General features: G+C 40.5%; 1 protein-coding gene across 2 annotated transcripts; it reads right to left on the bottom strand.

The window, feature by feature from the left end:
- Positions 1–905: 905 nt before the first annotated feature.
- LOC121395641 lies at positions 906–22,104 on the bottom strand. 2 transcript variants are annotated; one of them, XR_005962610.1, is made up of 10 exons: positions 21,955–22,104; positions 20,365–20,427; positions 18,096–18,367; positions 17,241–17,370; positions 17,136–17,165; positions 6,198–6,263; positions 3,209–3,481; positions 1,619–1,749; positions 1,515–1,541; positions 906–1,082 (listed from the first exon to the last, which is right to left on the bottom strand). XR_005962610.1 is itself a non-coding variant. In XM_041569672.1 (6 exons), exons 1-6 carry the CDS (start codon positions 21,966–21,968, stop codon positions 14,269–14,271), a joined length of 732 nt encoding a protein of 243 aa, XP_041425606.1. In that variant the 5' UTR covers positions 21,969–22,104; the 3' UTR covers positions 14,106–14,268. The 2 variants fall into 2 exon arrangements, 1 of the variants encoding a protein (XP_041425606.1); XM_041569672.1 differs by lacking the exons at positions 906–1,082; positions 1,515–1,541; positions 1,619–1,749; positions 3,209–3,481; positions 6,198–6,263 and adding an exon at positions 14,106–14,491.
- Positions 22,105–23,380: the final 1,276 nt, after the last annotated feature.

The following is a 23,380-nucleotide window of genomic DNA, read 5'->3' as shown; positions in this document are numbered from 1 at the left end:
ATTATTTCTTTGTAAATGAGTCATGTGATTCAAAAGCAAACCGCCGTTGATTTATTTTACAGGATGTTCAGGGTTTTTATTCTTCCTCCAGTTCTTTGTAGTAAGAGAATGGGGAAAATGATGAACTTATATAAAGGATGGTGAGCAGATAAGTCACTCCACTCCGTATCCAAAAGATATTTCTCCCAGGTAAATACAGAATTGTTTGTTAGCCCTGGTTTGAGATGTTCTAAACAAAATACATGTGAACATGTTTCCTGTGATATCCCTCTGTTCTCATTAAAAATATGTAATAGCTCAACAGTAAAATAATATAAGGCATAATAATAATAATAATCAGTATTTATATGAAGTAAGAACCCAGCAGGGCAGCAACAGCTAAACATTTACCCACAGAAAGAAAGTGGCACGTTTATAAATAAGGCACAGGCCAAATGAGGCACATTATGTTATTAAACAGAATACAATTTGTATACAAGATTAGGTAATGCTCCACGAATTACCCTGGAATAAAAAGTGAACATACAGATTCACCATTACTGGGCTAAACTGTGACTTGAGATGGAACACAGGCCATTAAAAGACCTTGAGGAAAGGAGGTTTCACAATCAGCGAAGGAAGACTGCCTGCTGCTAGTTTCAGCCCTGGTCATACATCATTATAGTAATTAAAGGAGAAGTAGGTAGAAATGTTGTACATGATGTTTTGTGCTTCTGTACCAGCCCAAGGCAATCACAGCCCTTTAGCAGTAAAGATCTGTGTCTCCAAAGATGCCCCAGTAGCTCCCCATCTTCTTTTCTGCTGATTCACTGCACATGCTCTGTGCTGCTGTCACTTACTGAGCTTAGGGAGCCACTCATAATATACAGTACACATAGAATAGAAATGTCACAATATAAGGCTGATTAGTAATTAATACAGATAATTACTACATGGCAGCACAGAAACCAGTGCAATTAGCATCAGAATTTAATAATTCTACTGTCTGGGCCATGTCTTCTCCATCTTCTTCTCCTTAGCCTCCCATTTCAATGTCCTCAGTGGGTACGTGTCCATTTCTCTCATTCTCAGAGCGTTCCACACTAAACACATAATAGAGAGGACTTGTTATATAGATATATAGATATAAATATATTGCTGTTTCCTTTATCTGTAAAACATAATGATTTGTAGCAATATCTGGTTTGCTGGAATACAGGCAATGGTACATGTGATGAGCTTTAGCTTGGAAAACGAATGTAACTAAAATTTTGGAATATTGTGGTAAATGGGGTAATATGAATCAAAGGGAATAAAGAGAATTATCAGCGATGCTCTCCCAAGAAAAACCCAAAAGCTTGGAGTTTGTGAAGTTTTCCTTTGGCAGAATATGGGGCCTGAATTCTCATTATACAAATACAACTTTATAATCTGTATACTGCACTGGGTTAAATTGTATAGTATGAGAACAGATAGTCATGGGAATAGTTCATGGGAATGTGCAAGGAACCATTTAATTGAATCCCCATACTCACCGCTTAGAGGAGCCTCGTGATTGGTTCCTGTTGGAAAGAGAAAGTACTCATGAATCCTGGGTAAAAACAAATTGGGTCAAGGCAGAAGAAAGTGCTGAAAATACCTTTTAATGTATTTCTTATATCCAAAGTATAAGGTATAACACTACCATCAAGATGCCTCCAACAACTCCAATTGGTGATGGGCGAACCAACCCACTGGCATCAGGTTCATATCTCCCAACATCGCACAACCCTGAAATGAACAAGAATTAGGGGACAGTTTAATGACATAACACAGTCCCATGTTTATTGGTTAATTGGGAAGTGTCTTTTGCTTTAGATGTTTTCTGGAGAAAGCTCAGTTGGCCACAATATTCTCAGTAGGGTTGTAACCTGGACATCCCTAAACTGCCTGCCCTGTTTTCTAAATTAACCAAGCAAGGTTCTCTGAGATTGACCAATCGCTGATCGCCACATCATAGCCCCCCTCACATCATCGGTCCGCCCCATTGCATCATGGACCCCGCTACCCAGAGTTACCCACAGGTAAAACTGGCAACCCTAATTCTCAGCCCCAGAGGAGCTTACAATTAAATTTCAGTCGCATACAATACAATAATATTACAGGTATGGGACTTGTTATTCAGAATGCTAGAGACAGGGGGTTTTCCAGATAAGGGATCTTCATACCTTAAGTCTATTACAAAAAATTTCAACATAAAATTAACCCAATTGGATTGTCTTGCCTCCAATAAGAATGAATTATATCCTAGCTGGGACCAAGTACAGGTATAGGATCCCTTATGCAGAAACCCGATATCCAGAAAGCTCCGAATTACGGAATGGCCGTCTCCCATAGACTCCATTTTATCCAAATAATCCACATTTTTAAAAATGATTTCCTTTTTCTCTGTAATAATAAAACAGTTGCTTGTACTTGATCCCAACTAAGATATAATTAATCCTTATTGGAAGCAAAATTAGCCTATTGGGCTTATTTAATGTTTAAATGAATTTCTAGTAGACTTAAGGCATGAAAACCCAAATTACGGAAGGATCCATTATCCGGAAAACCCCAGGTCCCAAGCATTCTGGATAACAGGTCCCATACCTGTACAAGCTATGGTTTTATTATTACAGAGAAAAAAGGAAATCATTTTTAAAAATTTGGATTATTTGTATAAAATGCAGCCTTGCTGTAACCCAGAGCTTTCTGGATAACGGGTTTCCAGATAACGGATCCCATAGCTGTAATATTATCTGCCCAAGTAAAGCTTAATGAAATGCTTAATGAAATTATATCCAATTTATGGAAGATGCTTAAATGAGTGAATTCCCAGATCATTAATTAACCTTAACCCCAACAGGCACATAAAAACATTACGCCTGAGGGCAAGGGCACACCGGTGCTTGTGACTTGTAGGGAGATCACACTCCGGACAGATGGCAAAATGCCCGAAAATACTTATTCAACAAAAATGCAGAAGAATGCAGCTTCATATGATTATGAGATTCAAATGTTGTGCCCACTGCAATTGCCAGTCTCTGCCAGGTGACAAAGTGCCCTGTGTGCCATTGCCCTTAAGGCTTTTGTGCAGCAACATTTTTGTTCTTATATTCAAGGTAAAACAACCTGCAATGTTGCTGCTTCTGTAAAAGGTAGTGTGGCATTCACAACAATGTTTGTACTTTTCCTTTAGAAAACATCTTACCTATGAGCGAGGAGTGTGCAAACTGCCCCTTGTGTCCTTTGCCATATTCCAAAGTCAAAGTGCCATGCTTTATATCCGTTGTTTCCAAGAGCAGACAAGTGTCATTAGTCAGAGTCACAGTGGAGTTTCGGGTGCAGTTTGTGGTACCCTTAGGCTTTGTCATTCTGAAGTAGCAGTATTTTCTCTCCATTCCGTTTGTGATGACCATATAGTCGTCCCAGAGTTCTTCCCCTTGGCTACAGAACAAGTACTGCCGGCATTGGCCAAGAGAAGCTGCATTGGACAGAAGCAAAGAGACTTTCAGTTTATTCTTCTATACTCTTATCAGGAATACCCATAGACAAATCTTATTATATTCCAGAAAAAAAACATTGTAAACAAATTAAAAAACTTGGGTGTGAGAGGCCTTTATAGAGGACACCAAGCTATAATTTCTCTTTATCACAGTTTATGGGAATTAAAAAAAAAATAGGAGCAGATGCAGGAAACTGGGGTTTCCTGATGAAATCTTGATACATGTATGGGACCTTTTATCCAGAATTCTCAGGACCTGGGGTTTTCCAGATAAGGGATCTTTCTGCAATTTAGATCTTCATACCTTAAAGGGATACTGTCATGGGAAAAAAAAATTTTTTCAAAATGAATCAGTTAATAGTGCTACCCCAGCAGAATTCTGCACTGAAATCCATTTCTCAAAAGAGCAAACAGATTTTTTTATATTCAATTTTGAAATCTGACATGGGGCTAGACATTTTGTCAATTTCCCAGCTGCCCCTGGTCATGTGACTTGTGCCTGCACTTTAGGAGAGAAATGCTTTCTGGCAGGCTGCTGTTTTTTCCTTCTCAATGTAACTGAATGTGTCTCAGTGGGACATGGGTTTTTACTATTGAGTGTTGTTCTTAGATCTACCAGGCAGCTGTTATCTTGTGTTAGGGAGCTGCTATCTGGTTACCCTCCCATTGTTCTTTTGTTTGGCTGCTGGGGGGGAAAAGGGAGGGGGGGTGATATCACTCCAACTTGCAGTACAGCAGTAAAGAGTGATTGCAGTTTATCAGAGCACAAGTCACATGACTTGGGGCAGCTGGGAAATTGACAAAATGTCTAGCTAGCAGCACTATTAACTGATTCATTTTGAAAAAAATGTTTTTTCCCATGACAGTATCCCTTTAAGTCTACTAATAATATACACATTAAATAAACCCAATAGGCTGGTTTAGTCTCCAATTAGGATTACTTATATCTTAGTTGGGATCAAGTACAAGCTACTGTTTTATTATCACACAGAAAAAGGAAATCATATAAAAAAAATTGGATTATTTGGAAAAAATTGAGTCTATGGGAGATTGCTTTTTCGTAATTTGGAGCTTTCTGGATAACAGGTTTCCAGATAATGGATCCCATACCTGTAGTCTGAATTTTATGAGAATTACTGCTGAAAAAGGTCAAATCCAGGTTTTGGCCAAGAGTCGGCCTTTTTCAGCAGTAATCGAATTCGAGCAAATCCAAGTGCCTGGCAGAACCGAATCCAAAAAAATCACGTGACTTTTCATCACACAAGGTATTCAAAAATGTCTCTTTCCCCCCTAATTAACATATGCAAATGAGGGTTCAGTATTCAGCCAAATATTTCACACAGCATTAGGGATTTAGTAATTACTGGTACTTTCCCAAATGTCTGGGATTTATTTCCATGCAGCGCAACACAGAACTATACAATTTCATTAAGTCCCTGAAAAGGGCAAGGGTTTCCTAATACAGATATGGGACGTGTTATCCAGAAAACCTGGGGTTTTCTGGATAATGGATCATTCTGTAATTTAGATCTTCATACTAGAAAATCATATAAACATTAAATAAACCCAATAGACTGGTTTTGCTTCCAATAAGGATTAATCATATCTTAGTTGGGATCAAGTACAAGCGACTGTTTTATTATTACAGAGAAAAAGGAAATCATTTTTAAAAATTTGGATTATTTGATTATAATGGAGTCTATGGGAGATGGCCTTTCCATAATTCGGAGCTTTCTGGATAATGGGTTTCCGGATAACGGATCCCATACCTGTACCTATATTTTAACAAAAACATGTGGGTGTAATTGCAGGGGCAGATAAACACAAAGCAGTGAGTAAGGTGCCAAATTTATGTTCATATTTAATACATTTGTGCAGAATATCTTCTATAAGGATATAGGGTAGGAGCCCTAATAAAGTTATAGGACCAGCAACATCTATTTATAGCCCAGATTCTGGCATATGGGTGAATATATGAGACATACTCACAAAAGGTAATTCTGCAGGAAATTAATATATTATATTTGTGATTATTCTAATAGGTCAGAACAGCCATGTGGAGGCAACCATTTGGTCATCAAAATAAAGAGAATTGGCTTACTAACACGCTGTTACTGGGAGAAAGTGGTTTTCCTATTCCAGCTGTATCTCAGAACCAAAAAGGAGCTGCACAACCAAGAACAAAGAAATAAATAACTTTAAAGGAGAAGGAAAACTTCCAAAGCAGTATTGCCAATAGATTAGCCACTATATTTAATCTGCAGAATGCTTTACCATACCTGAGTAAACAGCTCTAGAAACTCTCTGTTTGTTTAGTATAGCAGCTGCCATATTAGCTTGGTATGACATCACTTCCTGCCTGAGTCTCTCTCTGCTCACTCATAGCTCTGGGCTCAGATTACAGCAGGGAGGGGGAGAAAGGAGCAAACTGAGCATGCTCAAGCCCTAGCCCTAGAGGTTTAAGCTGAAAACAGGAAGTCTGATACAGAAGCCCATGAGTACACAATAGAAGGAAAGAAATGTGATGTTTCTTTTGACGGAGGACTCAGAGCAGCATTACTTTGAGGGTTTACTGGTGTATTTATATAGACCTTTCTAATAAAGCTTACTTCATTTTAGCCTTTCCTTCTCCTTTAAATGATTCCGATGTCAACTGCTCCTTTATCATTGGTTTATCATTTACATGGAAACTTACCTTGATTCCCCTGTGGGTTCATGCCATTGTGTGTCTCCTGGATTGCATTATCTTGAAATTCTGTTGCTGTAAACAAAAGGCAAATTAGTGTAATAAAAAGAGCTTGTGATTGCATCAGACGCACCTTAAGGCCCCCATACATGGACAGATATAAGATGCCGACGGATGAAGACGCAGCTTATTGGCCCTCTGACGGGCTTCGCCGATCAATATCTGGCTGAAAGTCAAACAGATGTCGATAGTGTAGGGTAAAAATCTTGTTGGATCGTCTGACCACATCAGTTTGTTGATGTGGCCCTTGATACAACTGCCCGTTTTCTTCTAGTTGTGATCTGTTCATTGGGCCCTAGGACGGGGATATTGGGGAGAGATCCACTCGTTTGGAGACATCACAAAACGAGCGGATCTCCCTATGTATGGCCAACTTTAGCCCCGGCCATACCGGTTCATATATACTATGTATGATCTGCTTTATCATGTGTATTAAACACTCTAATTTGTTCCATTAAAGCTATGTGATACCACTCTACATTTGATTAAGTAAAGCTTAAGCCTAGAGCACACGGACTGTATTCATAGTTATACACCTCAGTATATATAGTACCGTATGCAGAATAAATAAATACCTACCACACATGAAAACTATATTATCATTGCGATTACACAGTAGATAACAGATAAGTACTACTATAGTTTATATAAAAAAGCTGCTGTGTAGCCATGGGAGCATGGCTGTGTAGCCATATGTAGAATGGCTGCCCCCATGGCTACACAGCAGCTTGTTTATATAAAATATAGTAGTACCTATCTGTTATCTACTGTGTATCCTGTGCTTGAATGGCTGCCCCCATGGCTACACAGCAGCTTGTTTATATAAACTATAGTAGTAATTACATACCTCCCAACTGTCCCACATAATGCGGGACAGTCACAGTTTCCTCTGTCCCGCTCTCTCCCGGATAATAGCAAAGATGACCCGCGGACCCATGCCGGCTGTTCTTGTTGTTGGATCCGGTACGGGCAGCGGCATCTTGCTACTTCCGGGTTTTGAGTTTGGGTACTTCCTGGTCTCTCCCCACACATAAGAGACAGGGATTGGGGGCTCTGCAAGACTTTGTGGTGTAATTCATAGAAGCTAACTGCATCTGGGAAATCATCGGCCTATATTTTTCTGCTTAACGTGCCAGGCTGTTGGTTTGTGAGTGCTTAAGCTTCCACTTCATGGGCCTTGCCTGTAGAGATCACTTACAGTTTCCTTTCCATTCATTCTGCTTGTGGTTTTGTGAGCATTACCCGGAAGGAGTGATATCAGAGATTCCGCTACGGTCTGCCTCCCCTGCTTTCATTTACATAGAACTTGCTGCAAGGTGGTGTCACGCTCCCTCACACATGTGCACTTATAAAAATATAAGTGTTGACCAGCTTAAATATATTGCAATATATGGACAAACAATCCCTGTGTTGTTTAAAGGGTAAGGCATTTTTTAGTAGCAGTATGCGCAAAATGTCTCTGTCTTAAATATATTGATAATGGGTTGAGTGCAGAGGACTCTTGTATTTGTCTATATGTATTTTGTGGTCACACCCTCATTGCACCCCCGCCTAATGGTTTTAAAAATTAGTGGTGAGCACAACTTTCTCTTGTTTGTTACACTTATAAAAATACACATATATATACCACAAGAGTGGGTTCTTTAAAACAGGGGAATCCATACCCCCAACCGTCCCTTTTCCGTGGGACAGTCCCATTTTTGTCTGTCTGTCCCAGATAGTGGACTCAATGTCCCGCATTCTGCCGGCGGCGGCGGAGGAGAGGGAGGCAGCGAGGCACGGATGGCTCCGGAGCAGCCCGAGTTCTTCCTGGAAACACGTTTCGTAGCGAGAGAAGTAACCCGGGCAGGGCGGTGGCTCCGCAGAGCCTTCTGTCATTTCAGACAAACAGAAGATACCGAACCAGGAAGTTAGTAGCCGGACCAAGCGGTAATTGCGTAGGCGCATAATACTGGGCGGCTTGAAAGAACCACCCACGTAAGGGCAAGATTATGCGCAAGCCGTCATCATGTCTCGTATAAAAAAAAAAAAAAAAGGGCAACACGAACGCAGAAGAGACTGTGTGGCCTGCGTCTGTTGTGGAAACGAACTGTTGCTGCTCATGCTCAGAAAGTGATTTTATAGAAGCGTTTGACGGAAATTTACCAGGGCTGTTAAGCGCCTTAGTGAGGTCATGTGACAGAACCAGTTGGAGTGACAGCTGTCAGCCTGGTCCTCTTACCATACAGTTTGTGTGTGTCTGTTTATCAGCTATAATATACATAGCAAGTCTGTGTGTGTTACTGTGTGTGTGTATTACTGTGTGTCTGTCTGTGTTACTGTGTGTGTGTGTGTGTGAGAGTTACTGTGTCTGTGTGAGTGATTGGTACATTTGCTGTTGTGTGTGTGTGTGATGCCAGCTGTGCCCACACTCATGCCCCTTATCCCCACTCTATTCACACAGTGCCGAGGCAATAAACTCACTCTATTTTATCATTGGTCTACCCTGACATAAAGTTCCAGGCACAGATTCTTTCCCCTCTTCTCTCCCCACTAGCCCGAGCTAAGGCTGTAGCTCTCTGGGTGTTGGTGCTGGGAGTTGTAGTTCAATAACTTGTGGAGGGAAGCCAGTTGCACTACCAGACTTCTACATCCCCCTTAGTAGGGACTGCAATACAGCTCTCCCTGCCCATTTAAAGTGATACGGCTTATTTACAATTTGTAAAATGAACATGGTCATTAGGGGGTGTGGCCACAAAAAATGGGCGTGGCCAAAATTTTTTGTCCCTCTTTTGATTTCCAAAATGTTGGGAGGTATGGTACTTATCTGTTATCTACTGTGTATCCTGTCTGTGCTTGAATGGCTGCTCCCATGGCTACACAGCAGCTTGTTTATATAAACTATAGTAGTACTTATCTGTTATCTACTGTGTATCCTGTGCTTGAATGGCTGCCCCCATGGCTACACAGCAGCTTGTTTATATAAACTATAGTAGTACTTATCTGTTATCTACTGTGTATCCTGTGCTTGAATGGCTGCCCCCATTGACTACACAGCAGCTTGTTTATATAAACTATTAGTACCTATCTGTTATCTACTGTGTATCCTGTGCTTGAATGGCTGCCCCCATGGCTACACAGCAGCTTGTTTATATAAGCTATAGTAGTACTTATCTGTTATCTACTGTGTATCCTGTGCTTGAATGGCTGCAACCATGGCTACACAGCAGCTTGTTTATATAAATTATAGTAGTACTTATCTGTTATCTACTGTGTATTTTGGTGAAAGGTTTCATACTCATGTATGGATTTAAGATTGTTAGTAAACACTCTATATCAAGGGGCAGATTTATCAAGGTTCGAGTTGTTATTTCCAGGAAAATTTTAATATTCAAGGGTTTGGGTCAAAACTCACATTTTCGGGTTAATTTTCTTTTTTTTTATTATTATACTTCAAACTCCACCTAAAACCTGTTGAGGTTCTGTAGAAGTCAATGGCAGAGGTCCCTTGAACCATTTCAAGATGTTACCGTATATACTCGAGTATAAGCCGAGGTACCTAATTTTACCTACGAAAACTGGGAAAATTTATTAACTCGAGTATAAGCCTAGACATAACTTCAGCCCTGTCTCCCAGCAGCGCACATTCCGCCAAAGCGACCCCCCCAGCGATCAACCGCACTTCTTTGCAAAGTTGATGGTGACAGAGAATTGCCAAACGGATTACTGTGTGCATTGTCCCACTGTCCCACTACCATGTGCAGAGGGTGCGGTGTGATATTGCCATCACTGTTAATCTTTCGTGTAACCAACAGAGGGTGCTGTGTGATATTGCCATCATTGTTAATCCTTTATATAACCAACAGAGGGCGCTGTGTGATATTGCAGTCACTGTTATTCTTTCATTTAACCAACAGAGGGCGCTGTGTGATATTGCAGTCACTGTTATTCTTTCATCTAACCAACAGAGGGCGAACTGTTAATCTGTAATATAACCAACAGAGGGCGCTGTGTGAGATAGCAGTCACTATTGTTCTTTCATATAACCAACAGAGGGTGCTGTGTGATATTTCAGTCACTGTTATTCTTTCCTATAACCAACAGAGGGCGCACTGTTATTCTTTCATATAACCAACAGAGGGCACTGTGGGATATTTCAGTCTCTCCCCAAGTGAACTGTTTGTATAGGAATGATTAAAAGTGACTGCAATCTCGGCTACTGCCCGCTGACCCGAGTATAAGCCGAGGTAGACTTTTTCAGCAAATTTTGGATGCTGAAAAACTTGGCTTATACTCGAGTATATACGGTAATAGCCTTCATAAATATTTTTGACATTTTTGGCCGAAAACCTGAATTGAGAACTCGATTCAGTTTTTTTTCCTGGTCAATTAGAGTTTTCAGGTTGCGGGACTCGAACTCGCAGAATCGGATTTTTGCCATTTGAGTTTTATCTAAAATAAGATACCATTCGAGTTCCGAGGTCATTAGAGTTTATTCAAGATAAAAAAAACTCTAACACTTGACCTTTTGATAAATAACCCCCTTAGGGTAAAGTCACACTGGGCGTTTTGGGGAGATTTGGTCACCTGGCGACTAACCGCCTCGTCTTTGCGGCGACTAATCTCCCCAAATGCCTTCCCTCACTCTGCCCTGGCTAAAATGAGTGAGTGAAGGCATTTGGGGAGATTGGTTGCCGCAAAGACGAGGCGATTAGTCACCAGGCGACTAAATCTCCCCAAAACGCCCAGTGTGACCTTACCCGTAGGGATTTTTTGATCAAAGTCCGAATTTATATCAATATTTTCTGAAAAAAACTCATTGGGACTTCTTCCATTGACTTGTATGCAACCTCGACAGGTCTGAGATGCCGGATTTTCTGATTCATGACTTTTCCATTCTCAGGGTTTAATAAATTCTGGAAAATTCGTGATTTTTAAAAGTCTGATTTTATATAAAAAAAAATCACGAATTTTTTGTGATTTTTGCATTCGGAGTTCAGTAAATAACCCCCTTAGTGTTGTATCACGTGCTAGAGTACTGATACATTTTTTAAATCTACTGTATCTATTTCAATGTCATTTGCTTTATGGAAGTTAAAGGGGTTGTTCACCTTTACGGTAACTTTTAGTATGTTATAGAATGGCCAATTCCAAGCAACTTGTCAATTGGTCTTCATTATTTGTTTTTTTATAGTTTTATAGTTATTTGCCTTTTTTCTTTTGACCTGAGGAGTTGAAGTCAGACTTGGATTGACAGTCTAATATATCTTTTGGGGTTGGGAATCTCTTTACCTAGAAGATGTATTAGAGATCATTTTCAAGATAACCAACTCTGACTCAAATCCTACATGTGGAGAGACAGAATTTTTATTGAAGTTATTTTGAAAAAGTGAGCTCTAATACTGTAATCTTCCCGGCCAAGGTAGTCCCGCTTCCAAAAGATTTATTATACCTAACTGTCAATCAAAATCTAACTCCAGCTCCTCAGAGCCAGGCCAACTCAATGGCAGTCCAAAGGCAATTCTGTCTCATCAACCCACTGCCCCTGCAGGATGCCATAATCAGGCCCGGATTTGTGGAAAGGCCACCAAGGCCCGGGCCTTGGTGCAGGATTTAAGGGGGCGGCATGCTGCCCAACCACACCCACAAGGTAGTGACACACAGTATGAGTGTTAATCTTCTTCTGGTGGGCTAGACAATTGGGGCAACCAGGTAGACGAGGTATGTGCTTGACGCCACCTTACCTTTGTGCCTTAGGGACAAGCCTCTTCTGCCTACCCCTAGTTCTGGCTCTGCAAATGCTGCATAAAGACAGAATTAAGAGAGACATAGTCCTGAGAGGGGGATATTGATGATTACATTTATTATTCCAGAAACAGTACATGACATTTAGAAAGATTATTTCTGCAAGAAAGCTCATATAAAATGTCCATTTTTTGTCATAGCTCCCCTGTAAAGGGCATCTTGCCCATCATAATAATGATACATCGCTATATTGCAACTCTACAATTAACCTTTAATGATTATTACAGTGGTATATAACCAAGGAGTAAGGAAAGAGACTGAAGATTATGAGCTAGAGAAACATAAGGAGAGATACAATAAAGGATTAGTAGATTCATTCTTTATCAGGACTCATTAGTAATGTGGTCCTTCATATAAAGGGGATCTTGCCAAAATAGTTTTTTGTATAATGTATTTATTACATATTCATTAATAATGTCTGTGAATTGTGAAGTTGTTTATAAATATAATTACTATTAAATGTATTGTCTATCTGCCCCATTAATTCCTATCCTTTACCTACTGTAACTACTCATGCTACTGCAACATTGTAATGTTACTCAGCTCTCCTACGGTCAGGACTTCAATTCCAACAATTCTCTGCTTGGTTTGTAATTGACAAACCTCAGAGGAAGAACAATTACAGAGATGTGCAAAGCAGTGTGGGAATTGGAGTCTTGAGAAGAGAAAAAACGATTTCCAATGCACTGTAGTTAGGCAAACTGAAGGATCGAAGTTAACCATCTGGATGGTGTTTCTCTGCGGAGCAATAATGATGGAATTAAGCAAGGGGCCCTGTGAATAAAGTCTAGCACGAGAGAAGTTGGATCCTGCGTTCAAGTGCTCCACAAGTACAAAACCGCGAGCATCCTGCAGTTCCATTAAGAAATATGAGCTTTTTACTCCACCTGGATGGTGTTTCTCTGCGGAGCAATAATGATGGAATTAAGTTAAGTCCCACTTTGAGCAAGGGGCCCTGTGAATAAAGTCTAGCAAGAAGTTGGATCCTACGTTAAAGTGCTCCACAAGTACAAAACAGTGAGCATCCTGCAGTTCCATTAAGAAATATGAGCTTATTACTCCAGGTGGGCAATTCCACCACATTTGTGACCTAAGTACCTGATGGAAAAGGGGCCTTCTTGTAGGTCATTGCAGAAACTGGAATGTGAGTACTAGAACCCAAGAGCTAAATTGTGTTCTTTGTTCCAGGTTCTGGCTCTATGGTGGTATCTGAATTTGAATTTGCATGTGCAATAAATAGTTATTTTACATTCTGATCATGTTTTCAGAACCCAAGATCACATTTTTGCACCACTATCTTCTTCATAAGTTGAAGGCTTGTCCATGTCAGGAATGTAACTGGTGATCTGCCTGGAATAAACCGTGAGGAGCATTTGGTAACTAAAGTTGGGTTATAAATATCTATGAGAAAATAAGTGTAAACCTCATGTATAGAGTAAAATATCCCTTTAACACTGCGAAGGAAGATAAGCATGTCCTGAGGAGATACTCATTATTTCAGCAGACAGTCATTTATACCCTTGACTCGAGTGTCCAGAAATAATTCATGAAGCCTCAGTCCAGATCACGTTAATCAGTGCGACCCTTCCTGAATTCAAGGCACATTATGAGAATTGTGATGCGGGAGCTGGATTTTTTTTTGACAAAAATACATGAAAGTGCATCATTCAGGCGGGTTTTAAAGGAGAAGGAAAGGTTAAAACTAAGTAAGCTTTATCAGAAAGGTCCATCTAAATATACCAGTAAATCCCCAAAGTAATGTTGCTCTGAGTCCCCTGTCAAAAGAAACACTGCATTTCTTTCCTTCTATTGTGTACTCATGGGCTTCTGTATCAGACTTCCTGCCTTCAGCTTAAACCTCATTGCCCTGGGCAAGAGCATGCTCAGTTTGCTCCTCTCCCCCCACCCCTCCCTTCTCTACTGTAATCTGAGCCCAGAGCAGGGAGAGACTCAGGCAGGAAGTGATGTCACACCACATTAATACTGCAGCTCCTATTCTAAACAAACATAGAGTTTCTAGAGCTTTTTACTCAGGTATGGTAAAATATTCTACAGAATAAATATAGCATTCTAGCTTGCACTATTGCAGCTAATCTATTGGCAATAAAATGCCTCCATAGCTTTCCTTCTCCTTTAAAGAGAAGAAAAGGCAAAGTCATTGGCTGGCACTGACATCAGTTTAGGATATAATACATGTGCCATACACTCATTTGCCAGACAAGGTGAGAGTTCCAGGTCACTGTTCCAGAACATATGGATCTTCTCTTGTGGTCAAGAACAAGAATTCTGTCTCACACGTTGTCTCCATTTTGTCCCTCAGGGGTTTTAGTTCGTCTTTAGCCACCATGTCTTTATGCTTGCCGTGTTGGGAGTTGCCCTCTGCAGAGATCAGCGCCTCATTAAGTTCATCAGGTCCAGTTTCCATGCCCTTGTTTTCGGCATTCATATTTGACTGATGCCTTGAGCATTTCACACAAAGAAATGGAAAGAGAAATGAGAAAACAGTAGACATACAGCAGATCACTTCCACTAGTCTATTTCTTAAACGGTCATTATAAATCCCTGTTTTCCTTAAAACAGGGGACTAACTATGCTTGGATAGATTCATGGTATCTCCCTGTAGACTCCTGCATCGGATCATGCATCCAAGGGTATGCACAGAATATTCTCAAATCGGTTGGGTTTTTCAGCAAAAAGACTCCCAATGTCACTTCCAGTTCCAGTTTTTGGCAGGTTGTAAAAAGTCAACAGCTTTCAGGTAGGGTCGGATAGGACTCTATCTCCCTATACAGACATTGAGCAACCTAAGAGGGCTGTTTTTTCTATGGTAGCTCTCTAGAAAGGCTAGACGGAATCATAGGGAGTCTAGCCTGCTAAATTGTGCTTAGTATAGGGTGACCTAATTGGAAAAAGATCTTCTGACTTCAGAAGCTCATCCCATGCAGATTGCACAGATGAGAAGGGGGAACCAAGTAAGAGGAAAACTGAAAGCATCCACAGTAGCACAAACAATTCAATTCAATGGATCCATCTAAAGTTAAAGTATGGCCACTGGAAAAAATTAATTTGGGAATGAGAAAAGGAAATTTGGAACAAACCCTATTAAAAAGAGAAAGTTATTGGATATTCAAAATGAATACTGTATCTCCAAATGGTATTAATGAAAACAACCTTTTTACAGCACTCATTTAAACAATTCATACATCAGAATAATAGCATTTTATAAATATTTCATATATTGGGACATCCACCTACGAAACCCAAATGCAAAAGATTTATAATGGTATAGGCTTATATTTTAGCAAATAGTAAGTCTAAATACCGATTGACTAGTGATGGGCGAATTTGGGGCGTTCGTGAAACCCCGGAAAATTTGTGAAATGGCGCCGGCGTCTCGTTTTTGACGCTGGCGTCCATTTAGTTTACGCCGGCTAATTTTCGCGGCGGTTTCACGCATTTATTTGGCGGCGGCGAATCGTGGGAATTCACCGCCAATTCACGCCTGCCAAATAAATTCGCCCATCACTACGATTGACATGTCCCATATAAGATACCACAGGTATGAACTCCCAATCAATTGAAAACTGTAATGGAATGTATGTATTAGATTAAAAAACCCTATTTCATAGTATAATTGAGAAAATTAATTTCAATGATATAATTATTTATATTTTGGTAACAATATGACACTACTGCCCTTTTAAATTCTAAAGTAATTAAATAAAGCTTCGATTTTAACCACAGTGTGTTTATTCAATTTTTAGATCTTATAAAGAACCACCAGAACTGTTATAATTGTTATAATAAATAATGAAAAAAAGTGAAATTCCCTTCAGAATGAGTATAACCAATATGTAGAGGAGTGTTAGAATCTAAGTCCGCACTTCTCACGAGATTTGAGAGCAAAATGGACGAGAGTAGAACCTAGTGACATAAGATTGCGCAATGACACGGACAGACTCTACAAAGATTATAAATATTCGGCGTCCAAGATAGCACACATTGCCCATGAAAAAACTATTGACGAAATGCGCGTCGGCTTCTACTTTTTATATAAACGGTTTATACCATTTTTAGCCAATACCTTAGGGGGTCAAGAGACTTCATCTTTATTCTTCCAATCTGTTTTCGCTATAAGTGCTCTGTCCTCCCCTTGCCGGCGCCATCTTGGATTCCTAGGGCGCGCACGGTGCGCCTGCGTGTCTCTTAAAGGCGCAGGCACGCTGGCGTGATTGCACCAGCGCGCAATGGCACGAATTTGCGCACGTTTTGGCGCAAATTGGGACCCTATTTAAGGCCCATTCAGACCTGTAGCCAGTGCCGTTATAGGATCATATCCTGTTGTTTCCTGAGCCTTGTGCTAGCTGTTTCTGAATTACTATCCTGACTGTTCTTCCCATGTTTGACCCAGCCTGTTCCTGACTATTCTGACCTCTGTATCCTGATCCTGCCTGTTTATTGACTACCGAGCCTGCCTGATCCTGTTTGTCTGATTACCCGGTTTTGACCCTTTGCCTGCCAAACGACTACTCATTCTGCCTGATCCAGTCTGTCTGATTACCTGGTTTTGACCCCTTGACCTGCCTGACGATTATCTGCCTGTCCTGATCCGGTCTGTTCCGTTTCCACCTGACGCCTTGTCCTTGACCATCTGCCCAAAGACTCTTGCTATCCGGTCGTGCCCCTTTGCCAGCCAGAACATCTCGCCTTGTACCACTCGTTAAGTCCAGATGGCACCCAATTAAGGTGAGGGCTCCTCCCGAAGCCCAAAGGTGGTCACACTACTGGTGAAGCCGAGACCAGGGTACTTGGCACTTGTTCTGGTATTGGGTGCCGGCCGTGACAATTAGGAGGGGGTAATTATCACCCTCTGATTTGTAATAAGTAATTTTAGAAAACTTTGGATCATTTTTGACTCATCCTTTGTCCTTTTTGTTAAGGTGCCTAAGAAGGGAAATCTATTTCTCCTCTCTATAATTCTGAATGTACTGACACAAGTCAGATCCCTTTCACGGTCATTTCAAAATATCTGTGTACAGATCTGTTTTCCTTCTAAATCAGTTCCTTCAGTGAGGAATTATTATCCAGATATTCAATACTCACTGTAGACAGATGAACTGTGGAGCTTTCCACCTACAAAACAGAATATACCCATCAATCCCAGATCTAAGCAGGTCTCTCCGAGTCAGCAGAATCAGCTGAACTTACCTTCTATAGATTATGTACGCGACTATGAAAATAACTATTGAGACGAGAACAATCGCTCCTATCACCAGCCACATGGAACTGTAATTGGAAGTGGTTGGGATGGGATTCTCAGATTTATTTTGGCAAAAACCTGAAATTGAAAAACAAAACAAAAAACAAAAGTTATAGTCTACTGAATTGATTCATTTTTTCTTTGGGTTGTTGGGAATTGGGAATCGATTCAGATTACAGAAGTGAAGGGGTGTCCACTAAAACAAGGCACTTTTCAGGCAACCACTGACTGGCTTAATTTACAATAAACATGTTCTTTGATAATGCTCCAGGACAAATTCATCCAAATAAAGAAAAGTATTTCACTGGCTTTTCTTTTTCTACTCCTCAACTCTCTCAGCTGCATCGCTTCCTGGCTCCTACCACTTGTACAGAGAACTTATTCCAACACCTCTATTGACCTTCTGGGCCTGAGTGAACATAGCCCCTATGTATTGTCCACATCTGTTCTCTCTCATTCTGGAAGACTTACCTTCTCTTCAAGGTTTTTCTTATTGCTATTTTACACTGGACAAAATGATCCCACAATCCCTGCGCCCCCGATCTGTTTTATCCCTTTACCTATTTTGGGTCACTTTGGACCTCAGTAGACTTGAAAAGCCAGGGGCAAGGTTGTATCTAGTTCACAGCTGGTACCCATGTGACCAAATATTGCCTTCCCAAACCAAAATGTCACCCTCCCTTCTGTTCATTGCTCTACTTGTATTTGGATGAATAAACCTAATCACTGATTGGTTGTTGTGGTTAAATGTCTAGTTATTATAGGTATTGTTTTAGGCTTTTCTTGGTTATGGCTTCACTTACCTGCAAATATGGCCTCCACCGACTTCCCCACCTTCCCAGCCCCGTATTCCAGATAAAAGGTCTTATATTCCACGTCCGTTGTTTCCAGGAGCAAAGAAGTGTCGTTGATCAGAGTCACGTGGGAGGAATTAGTGCAAGTTTCTTTATGTTGAGGGAACTTCATCTGGAAATGGCAGTATTCTGTTGTGGTCCCTATTTTGATGGAGAGATGTTGGTCAACAGGTGTTCCCCATTGGTAGAGAATCGGTACTGCCGGCAGCTGTTGGCAAAGGCTGGATGAGGCAGAGGAAAATTTAGAAAATGAGTAGGGATGGGCGAATTTTTTCAACCTGGGAGGTCAAAGGCAGAAATCAGGAGTGAATAATAAATCAGGGCATCTGTTATGACTAGAATAGAATAGCATATTATTTTTACTAGTATTCCACCAATGGCTGACAATTGTCCTTCCCTAGTACGGATGGAACCCAGTCTATGAGCCAAACATGGAACACAGTTTCATGAGTTATTGTATGAGATGTTTCAATTCAAAAACAATTCAGCAAGATTCTCCCTAATGGGCCTGTGTGGTTAGATTGACCTGCCCTGAATGTAAGAGGGGTTATTTATCAAAATCAGTCACAATATGACCTAATTTATTATTAAAAAAGCTGGGATAATCAGATCAGGGACAAACTCAATAATCGTTTTTTTCCCTAATCGTACAAATTTCTCTGGCTTTTTCCCGAAAGTCGTGCATTTTTCAGATTTTTATCCGAAAAGTCCAAAATAGTCAGATTTTCTGGCTAATTCCAGCGCAGACCACAGAAATCTCCAAATAGGATAGGGACCCCTCCCATTGACTTATATACAACCTCGGCAGGTCTGAGATGTCGAATGTTCAGATTCAGACTTTTTCCATTCTCAGGGTATAATAAATCTAGAAAAGTTCGAGGTTTTTTTACCATTAAATAGATTCGGATTTTATAGTTAAAAAAACATGATGTTTTTGGCATTCAGACTTTAATAAATAACCCCCCAAATGGCATCACTGCCCCTACAAGCACCAATGCAACACTCCTACATAAACATTGTATAACTGATCTATATTTGTCATTTCAAAACATCACCATTGGGTTTATGTAATAAAAGGCGTTATGTTTGCCCAGGTGCAGTTACCCATAGCAACCAATCAGAAGGTAGAATTTACCGGTCAACTGTTTAAAAGCAAAGATCCTATTGGCTGCTATGGGTCACTGCTCCTGGGCAAACTTAGTGCCTTTTATTGCATATGGGGGAAAGTCTCTTGCTCTCAAACCATATACCCAGCATGAGTTGCCTGATTTATCAGAGTCTATAAAGTTCCTCCTGCATGTTATAGTAAGTGAACAAGTCTCCTCTACTCAAACTGAACTCACCACTACTCTCTAGTCTTCCCAAGCAGGTAATGCTCTCACTTGGGTCACAACCCACTAATATTGATGGGCGAATAAATTCACGGCAAATTTCCAAGTGTTGCCACCGACAAATACATTAGCGAAACCCCCCACATAAATTTGCCGGGGGAACGAAAAAATTAGCACAGCCAAAAAGTCGTTTGCGTCAAAATCAGTGCACGTCAGCATTATTCGGACGCCCGTTGACTTTAACACCAGTGGAAAATTGATGCAAGCGACTTTTCGGATGCGCGTTCAAAATCAACGTGGACGTCAATTTTTCGAGTTTCACAAATTTTTCGGAGAAGCGAAACAGGAGACATTTACCCATCACTACCCACTAGCATCATCATTAGGGCAATAGCTGGTCTTTCTGATGAGCCTCACTGTATCTGACCACTCAGATGAGACTTTAGAGAAGGGGTGTCCAACCTGCGGCCCCCAGGATGGATACGAGTGCGACCCAGCTTGAACTTCTGCCAATCCAGGAAACGTCATGTTTCAATGTCACGCACAGAGAGCGTATGTACGCAGTTGCTAATTGTGTGCATGTGAGCTTTCAATTTTACATGGGGTGTGCGGTGTGTGGCTTCCTAGAGCAGGAAAAACAGTTAACAAGTGAGCGTTCAGTTACTTACAAAGACAGGTAATCATTCTTCAGCGCCATCGCCCGCTATGCTAGGGATATATGCAGCGCCTACATTTGTGTATACAGTATATAGTGGTAGCAGGTATAGAAACATGTTATTGTTACAGTTCAGCAACAGGCGTGTTGTACAGAGACCTCTCTCCTTCTCTATAGATGAAATAAGGCAACACTCACTGTACCCCCAGTTTTAGGGAAACGTTATACTTACACAATGCTGCGCTGACCAGAAGAGTCACAATTGACAATGACATCTGAAGCTTTATACTTGGACCTGCGGCAAGAACAAAGGGGTGGTTCACCTTAAAGTTACATAGTTACATAGTTAAATTGGGTTGAAAAAAGACAAAGTCCATCAAGTTCAACCCCTCCAAATGAAAACCCAGCCCCATACACACACCCCTCCCTACTTTTAATTAAATTCTATATACCCATATCTGTACTAACTATAGAGCTTAGTATCACAATAGCCTTTGATATTATGTCTGTCCAAGAAATCATCCAAGTCCCTCTTATAGTCATTAACTGAATCAGCATCACAACATCACCCGGCAGTGCATTCCACAACCTCCCTGTCCTGACTGTGAAGAACCCCCTACGTTGCTTCAAATGAAAGTTCTTTTCTTCTAGTCTAAAGGGGAGGCCTCTGGTACGGTGATCCACTTTATGGGTAAAAAGGTCCCCTGCTATTTGTCTATAATGTCCTCTAATGTACTTGTAAAGTGTAATCATGTCCCCTCGCAAGCGCCTTTTTTCCAGAGAAAACAACCCCAACCTTGTCAGTCTCCCCTCATAATTTAAGTCTTCCCTCCCTCTAACCAGTTTAGTTGCACTTAGTCTCTGCACTCTCTCCAGCTCATTTATATCCCTCTTAAGGACTGGAGTCCAAAACTGCCCCATACTCCAGATGAGGCCTCACCAGGGACCTATAAAGAGACACAATTATGTTTTCATCCCTTGAGTTAATGCCCTTTTTTATGCAAGACAGAACTTTATTTGCTTTAGTAGCCACAGAATGACACTGCCCAGAATTAGACAACGTGTTATCTACAAAGACCCCAAGATCCTTCTCATTTAAGGAAACTCCCAACACACTGCCATTTAGTGTATAACTTGCATTTATATTATTTTTGCCAAAGTGCATAACCTTGCTTTTAATGTTTAGTATCTTATAGAATGGCCAGTTCTAAGCAACTTTTCAATTGGTCTTCATTATTTATTTGTTATAGATTTTTAATTATTTGCCTTCTTCCTCTGACTCTTTCCAGCTTTCTTATAGAGGGTCGCTGACCCCATCTAAAAAACAAATGCTCTGTACGGCTACACAAATATTGTTATGGCTTCTTTTTATTGCTCATCTTTCTATTCAGGCCTCTCCTATTCATATTCCAGTCTCTTATTCAAATCAGTGCATGGTTGCTAGGGTAATTTGGACCTTAGCAACCAGGTTTCTGAAATTAAGGCTACAAATGTATTGTTATTGCTACTTTTTATTACTCATCCTATTCATATTCCAGTCTCTTATTCACATTAATGCTTGGTTGCTAGGGGAATTTGGACCAGGTGAAGCAATACGTAAGTGTGGGGGGCTGCGGGGGGGGGGGTGGAGGGTACTTTGTTGCTGGGGGGGGGCCAGGGGGTGGTTTGGTTTTATTAGTAACAACAATTCTTTTTGAATTTTTAATATAGAGCATGAGGTTGAGCTATTGGGGGAGTGATGTCACAATAACAACTTCATTTTAAATGTTGGAAGAAAACCAAAGAGATGACAATTGATTTTAGAAAGAAAACCAGAGCTCACCCCTCATTATGCATCGAAGGTACGACTGTCCATATAGTGGGAAATGGGAAGTTCTTAGGGGTGAATTTGTCAGATGATCTTTCATGGAACTTGAATATTGCCTCTATTACAGCTATGGGATCCGTTATCTGGAAACCTATTATCCAGAAAGCTCTGAATTATAGAAAGGCCAACGCCCATAGACTCCATTTTATTCAAATAATCCACATTTTTAAAACAGATTTCCTTTTTCTGTGTAGATATAAAACAGTAGCTTGTCCCTGATCCCAACTAAGATATAATTAATCCTTATTGGAGGCAAAACCAGCCTATTGGGTTTATTTAAAGCTTATATGATTTTCTAGTAGATTTATTCGGGAAAACCCCAGGTCCCGAGCATTCTGGATAACAGGTCCCATACCTGTACAAAAAAAGCAAACCAATGCTTATATTTCTTCCAGAAGTTAAAGGGCACCTGTCACAGCCAAAATCAAACACATATTAACAATCTGACCAGTACAAACTAAACACGTTTAAACAAACTACATATATAGTTTTCTGAAAAAACTGCAGGTTTTAAAAAAATCCCTTACTTTGTCAAATGGGTTCTTTCACTGAGGGAGGCTGTGACTCTAATATGCAAATTTCAGGAGCATGCTCAGATTGTAACACTGCTTTGAGTATTCTACCCAGAATGCCTTGTTTTAGTAAACTCCTCCACTAGAAGTTTCGGGAGATTTCCCTATCTTGTCTCCTGCTGGTGATTTTATTATGCAAATAAAGGGCACACAGTAACTTCCAGCAGGTGGCAGCACTACTGTACAGCAGCTAACACACAGGTTTGGCTGATTTGAAAATAGCTTAGAAGGGTTGATAAGCAAACAAGGAATTTCAACTGAGCATGTGCGAGATTTCAGAGCTACAGTTGGCTGGGAAGATATAGGTAGGAGGAGCCAGTGAAATCCAAGATGGCTGCCTCAGCTAGAACTGCAGGGGAGATAGGGGAGATCTTGCAGAAGGAATAGTGAGCTGGTCATTTACATTATACAAATAATTCTAACTGTTAGGGATGGTCTAGGGACTTATGGGGATGGTCCCCATAGGCTAACATTGAAGCTCGATAGGTTTAAAGTGGCGAGATATCTAGTCGAAGTTTTTTTTAAAGAGACAGTACTTCGACTATCGAATGGTTGAATAGTCAAACGATTTTTAGTTCGAATCGTTCGAGTCGTAGTCGAAGGTCAAAGTAGCCAATTCGATGGTCGAAGTACCCAAAAAAAAACCTTCGAAATTCGACGTTTTTTTACTTTGATTCCTTCACTCGAGCTTAGTAAATGTGCCCCTTAGTATGGGCAAAAGATATCGTGAGAATATAAATATTGGTATGAATGTGCGCATCGTTTGGATAAAATTGGGATAAATAATTATTACCACAATATGCACAGGT

The sequence above is a fragment of the Xenopus laevis genome, chromosome 7L (assembly GCF_017654675.1).
Source record: "Xenopus laevis strain J_2021 chromosome 7L, Xenopus_laevis_v10.1, whole genome shotgun sequence".
NCBI classification, from domain to species: Eukaryota; Metazoa; Chordata; class Amphibia; order Anura; family Pipidae; genus Xenopus; species Xenopus laevis.
The sequence above is the reverse complement of the archived record's forward strand: the minus strand, read 5'-3'. Positions and strand labels throughout refer to the sequence as shown.